Source organism: Phaethon lepturus, unplaced genomic scaffold (assembly GCF_000687285.1).
Source record: "Phaethon lepturus isolate BGI_N335 unplaced genomic scaffold, ASM68728v1 scaffold27415, whole genome shotgun sequence".
Taxonomy (NCBI): domain Eukaryota; kingdom Metazoa; phylum Chordata; class Aves; order Phaethontiformes; family Phaethontidae; genus Phaethon; species Phaethon lepturus.
The window spans coordinates 3,124-9,460 of record NW_010543078.1 but is presented as its reverse complement, the minus strand read 5'-3'; the positions used below and the strand labels follow the sequence as shown (position 1 = coordinate 9,460).

At 48.9% G+C, this 6,337-nt stretch overlaps 1 protein-coding gene across 1 annotated transcript in view; it reads right to left on the bottom strand.

Annotated features, from left to right (window-relative positions):
• The window catches only part of SNRNP40 (small nuclear ribonucleoprotein 40kDa (U5)), a 10,718-nt gene that overhangs the window by 1,335 nt on the left and 3,046 nt on the right, over positions 1-6,337 (bottom strand). The window contains exons 5-8 of the mRNA XM_010288247.1: positions 5,505-5,625; positions 4,649-4,731; positions 4,163-4,224; positions 864-967 (exon numbers count right to left, since the gene is read on the bottom strand). Of these exons, the coding sequence (XP_010286549.1) occupies positions 864-967; positions 4,163-4,224; positions 4,649-4,731; positions 5,505-5,625 (370 nt within the window). The remainder of the gene's footprint in view (positions 1-863; positions 968-4,162; positions 4,225-4,648; positions 4,732-5,504; positions 5,626-6,337) is intronic.

Below are 6,337 nucleotides of genomic sequence, written 5' to 3'. Positions count from 1 at the left end.
TTCCAGCAGTCTCCGATCTGAAGACAAGGCAATGAATAACCAAGGAACAAACCCATAACTCACTGCCCTGCCGCAGAGACTGTCATCCTCAGCGCAGCCAAGCTCTTGGCTTCACTTCGGGGTTGACTCTTGTCAGGTTTTGGCTGGAGCAACGCGGTGACCTGGCCGATGGTGCAAGTGTTTCCATAGAAACACAGAGCACCCTGCAGCCCTGCCGGTGCCGTGCACTGCGCCAGGAAACGGATAGGAGATCTGGTCTCAGCTAATGCATGGTGGTTAAAACGGTCCTGAAAAAGCCACCAGCTCCGATACCTGGTGCAACATGCAGGACACCTCTAGAACGGGGACAAAACCCGCTGCAACAAAGAGCTGCCTTCGATTCCTATGGCTTTTGAGTAAGAAACCCCAGGCTGGAGACATGCTCCCAGGTGATCGCTGACCTCATGGGACCACCAAACATATGGTTATATGCCTGGTGTCCACACCCAGGTACCCTTTTTGCATGGCCCTTGGGAAGTCTGGACAAGCCTTAGGCCATGGCAGCCAAGCCACGGCTCATGGCCACCCACAGGTGATGAACAGCCCAGACCACCAGCCACCCCACTGCTGTAGGGGTGCCCCCCAGGTCTCCCTCTGGGCAGGACACAGAATCAGAGCCCCTGAGCTCAGCCCAGGGGCCCAGGGCACACCCAGCCCAACCCTGGTCCAGGATACCAGCAGGCAGGAGTCTGCTAGCCCTAAATTTGTCTCTGATACCTTGGGCTTTGGGCCACCAGCAATTTTGGGGCTGTTTTCCAGAGGATCAGTGGTTCATCCAGCCCTGAAACTATTTCCCCAGCTAACTTGAGGTGGGTAGGACTTACTAATGGGTTCCTCTGGATGGAAAGCCAGTTCGTTCACTGACCCGGCGTGGCCTGGCAGCTTGTACAAAATCCTCCTGGATGTGGTGTCCCACACGTAGACAAACCTACAGAAGAGTCATTATGAGTGCAGGCATTTGAGAAGGGAAAGCAGCTGCCCCCCACACCAATGGTGTGGTCCTGCAGTGGTTCACCACTCGGGCTGAAACAGATGCAGCTCTTGGTGTGGCTAAACAAGCAGCTTCTCAGGAGCAAAATGCTGCACTGCCAAATCCAGAAGAGCAGAGGTCTGAGCAGCTAGGAGCCAACATGTCAACTTGGTGTTAAAAGCCTCACCACCATCATGGCCGGCAGCCCCATCTCACCCCTCGGGGCACGGAGATGGTTTTGAAAGCCACAGAGACCCTCAATATAGCAGCACCACAGTGGGCTAAGGGAGGAAGTTAGCACTGGGAGCGGGGAGGAGGGTTCACACTCTTGCAAATACCTGCCTGCAAGCCCAGCAGTCACCCTCAGTACAAGATGGCAGGCAAGCGGCGAGGAGGAGCTCAGGTGTTCCCCCAGCCCCTGCTACAGCGTCATCCCTCACAGCCAACGGCTTTATACATAGATTTCCTCCTGCTGTGCCATAAAAGTTGATGATTCCCTTCCCAGCATTTATTAGGGGGCCGATCAGATTGCACCAAGGCCTTTGATTAACCTCCTGCAGGCCTCGCCGCACGCTCCCACCACTGCCTGAGCACCGGACCTTGGCTGAAGGGCAGCGCGGAAGCCACGGGGATCCTTCAGGCAGGTCAGAAAGGAACTTTGGGCACCAGGCACAGATCAGCTTTCAGATGACTCATAAATGATCTCAAAGTGGGGAAAACAGTGCCTTGCTGCAAATCACACTGTACTCAAGATCACTGCTTGTCCCACATGGGTGTTGATCGCTGCCTGCATGGTGCAGCAGCCACACACAAGCTCCACCGGGAAGCAGAGCGATGCTTGACCCTGGTTATGGCAAGCATCCGTAGGAGTGGGGTTTTTTAATACATCAAAGCTCCTTGTTCTTCTCATGCCTAGGTTTCCTCAGAAGCAAAAGGAAGCCAACTTAATACATGAGCCCTAAGCGACATCCTACAATCCTGGTAAAGCGACTGACACCCCACCTGCACAGTAATGCCGCATCCCTCCCTCCCAAACACAACGGCCTTGCCACATGAAATGGCATTTGTAACAAGGTTCACAGCTCTGCAAAAAAATCAGTGGCTCAAGAAAGCTGCCGGCTCTGGATTACACTCACTCTGCCTTCTCACTTTGCTCTTTAGGGATGTGACTGGCAGCTAAAACAAAATCTGCTGGGGCAGAAAAGGGAAGTGGCAGGGCAGTGATCGGCTGGGTTTGGCATGAAGGGCAGCTCTGCTGCCCGCATGCCCCAGAGGCATCACTATGGCTATTTACAGGGGACTGCTGAGGGCGAGGGCACGGGGGACAGCCCGTAAAACACGTGTAAAAGCAATCTACTGCGTCACACTCCTGCAAAGAAAGGTTGCCGCAAATGCCACTGTGCATCCCCATGTCTCGCCCGCATGAATTAAGTGCGCTGGGGACCAAGAGCCCCTTCATCAGCCCCGCATGCAGCCCCAGCTCTGCACACCAAGGCCAGAACGTTTCAGGCCTATGCAATGCTACCAACAACGGGCTCCTCAGTTTCACCTGTTCTTTTCCATTTGTCAGGGCTTTGCAGATCAGTTGAAGAACAAGATTAGTCTTTACAATTAGCCCATTTTAGTTGAAATAGAACTGAGCTTCTTTTCCTCCCAAAAAAGTACTGAATCATTTATAACACTTGCTGGCTAAGTAGAGAGGACATTGGATACCAACATAGGGCAGACCTGCTTTGTTAGGAGCATTCATTTTCAGGCTGGTGCTATTCTTTGGCTTATTTTTTGAAATATATAAAAGGGAAAAATTCAAGCCTGCCACATAAGTCATGAATGTTACTTAAAGCAGCATTTCTTCAAGCACAACTATTTTATCTAGCAGGCAAGAATTGTATCGAATGCTTTCTCAACGTACTCCATGTTTTTAATTTGCTACTGCAAAACAGGAAAGCACTGTAAGTAGCTGATTTTACTTTAACCCTTCTGAAGAGCTCAACAGCAAAAAAAACATTCAAGTAATTGTCCCTCCAACATACACACACACTCCATGTAATGCAGAGGAAGAGAGTAATCATTGGGGAACAATTTGGTACTCAGACAAATTAAACGTTTGTTCAATCTTGCTTTGCTTTCCCAGCAGATACTCCTTCTCAAAAAAAAAAAAATTTAAAAGAGATAGCAGAAAGATTTAAGTGGCCTTGTCTAACCTGCCCCAGAACCTGGCTGCGTGCTCTTCCCCACAAATGTCACAACAAAGTTGCTGTCAGACCACAGAGCTTCATCAGCATCTGCAGAACTAACTTAATGGCCTAAGACTTCCAGCCACACTTCGCTGCGAGCGGATCACCCGCAGCCTCGGCAGGCTATCACGCAGGCATTCCTCCACCACGTGCACCACTGTTACTGCCCAGCAGGACTGGAAAGGAGAGTCATGTCTCCGCCACTTGCTGTGACAGCTGGCCCCACTATATCTGGACAGTCAGAGCTAAAGTTCTCCCTATCCTCTATCAGAAAGTCATTAATTTGCTGATTATTACTGCTCCATGCCCTGGACTCTGGCCTGCAGGAATTCCTGTCTCGATGTCACTGAGAGTGTGTCTGGACTTGCTCCAGTGGAGGTTGGTAACCTTCATGGTGACCTTCAGCGTCTGGCATGGATCTTCTGGCTTACTCCCTCTACCTGTTTTACTCCTCTGTTGCCTTAGCTTATAGGCTATCTCATTTAAAAGCCAGTATGTGCTAATTTAGTCAGATCTTTCTTCTTACTCATTAGTTAAATTAAGGATCAAGAATGATCGTTGGAACACCACTGGTGCCTCCTACAAGCCACCACGCAGAATTTAAATGATATTTGTGGTCCTTAGCAGTATAACCCCTCACTACACACACTTCCCCAGACTCCCTGCATCTCACAAGCATCTGCGGTACGACCGCAAGGGACCTAGTACAGCCATGCTCCTGGCAACTGCTGGTCCTGGTGTTGGGTTCTGGGCAGACAAGGCCCACAAAAGACCACGGGGGTTTCTTTGGGTCTTCCCACCTCTGTGCACAACTCTGAGTCTTCAGATTTACTTTAGACATGATCCAACTAATTTCAGGAGTGCCTGCAATACTGTTTGGGATTGGTGGTCACGGATGAACGCAATGGTAACTCACCTGTCGGCCGATCCCCCTGCTATTTTACTCCCATCTGGGGACCAAGAGCACCTCAGAAGATTCTAAAATAAAAGAACATGCACAAATCTATTTCCAAAGGAAGATTTAGTTTTCCCCTTCTACTTGAATTAAAATCACCATGAGACTTTAAATATCATGAGCACCACTTTAATGATCTCCCTTCGGAAGATGAGATAGTAATTACAGATTTTATTTTATTGCTGGAAACATCCAGTGCCTTGTTATTTTACACAAAGTAGATGGTAAATGTAGAAAATACTTAATTTACAGCTAATTATAGCTCAGCTGAGCAAATAAATCTTGTTACTGTGACTTTAATTAGAATCCCACTTTGTACATTAATCTTTCTTTGAGTTCTTATTAAAGCCTCTCTGGTTTAAACTTGAATTTAAAAAACAATTTACAGAAAAGTTAATAGCAGCAGCATTTTACAAACAATCATGTTTCAGACTGCAGTATACTCACCTTTTCAAAATTATGCACGTTCCCCTGGAAAATCTTTACACATCTCTCTTTGGGGGCAAACGGTCGCACATCCCAGATGCGAACTGCAACAAAATGCTCACAGTAATTAGCTGCAGATGGCAGAGACACGGGGGCAAGGTCAGCTTCTGGAAACGTTCCTTTTCCTAAGACATGCTGCTAACGAGCAAAGACCTGGTCATGCTCCTTGTTCTTCTCATGCCTAGGTTTCCTCAGAAGCAAAAGGAAGCCAACAGCTTTCCCCTGCGGAAAGCTTTAATATGAAAGGTCAAATGCAGAAATTTATAATTACACCAAGACCACTGCCAACAGGAGGGGAAAAATCCAAAACGACTGTTACGTAAATGAGCCACCATCTCCTTCCATGAGCATTTGCTTTATTCTAACACACTCCATGATCACACTTCTAATCAGATCAGCTTCGCTGAGCACCCCCCCACAGGAGACAGGCAGTTTGGAAACCGTGCTGTCATTCCCTGCTGCGGGGAAACAGCCAAACCGCCCTGACAAGAGCCAGACCGAGACTGCGTTCAACTGTCTGCACAAGTAACGTGTGCCATAGCTTGTGTCCTCGCTGCCCTTCGGGAGACGTGACAAACCCTTCCGATGCAGCTGCTCCCTCCTTGCAAACGGCGAGACTGTCACCAGTGTGACAACAAGAATTCAAGCTTTATCTCTGGAGCCAAACTCCCTTCAGTCCATCCCCATGTCTGGCTCTTGTTTTTCTACATGGAACAACTTGAGCTGTTCCTTCCAAAACGCCACGCAGAGCTAGCGTAAGAGAGCAGCACCTGACAGCTGTCTGCACAGCTGGGCTCTCACGTCAGGTAGGACGTACCTGTGTTGTCCATCGCATTGGAGAGCAGGTAGGAGCCTTCCGAACTCAGACTGAGGCCTGTCACTGAGTCCGCGTGTCCTCTCATCGTGTAAGTGAGCTTGTTCTGGCGAAGGTCCCACACCTTTGAGACACAACATTGCGGTTTAACAAAAAGACAGCCAAGACTGTTGGAACTGCTGTTTCTAAAGCGTTTCACACTTGTAGTGATCAATCAGCTGATGACATCAGATTTCAGTTTCGGTTGGTGGGGTCTGAACGACTAAAATATAAGGCTAGAATTTTATGTGTCTTGTAAGGAAAATGGAATCTGCCCCTTAGAAGACTTCTAACGGAATGTGTCCAACAATCAAGGGGTTAAACGTCAGCAGCCCCATGCATGCAGGAATCCCACTCTACCTGTCTATAGCTCCCCCAGCTCACAAATTCCACTGACTGATGGCACAGAGCAGCACTGTCCAGTCCCCAAGATTTCATGCTGTTCTTTCCCAAAGAGTTACTGCCTTTCAAGGGGCAGTTGGAACAGATCTCACATCAGTGCTACACTTAGCGATGGCCCTCTGACAAGCACGTTCCCCACACCTAGGTAAGGCTGGAGCCTGAGGCTAACAGGACAGTAAGACAGACTGAACCATACAGCTATCAGGAGAATTTCAGTTACCAGCTGAATGAAACACTGAGCTCGCTCTTAAATAAGAACTTTCCACACCAGCAGGTGACAAAGTTGCAGACTGGAGCAGAGGGCAGAGTGTGGATGTGTCACCACATTTTCTTTCGTTTACCTCATATATGGCTTTAGAGCCTCTGGGACAGGCACAGGCTGCCAGAAGAGCCAG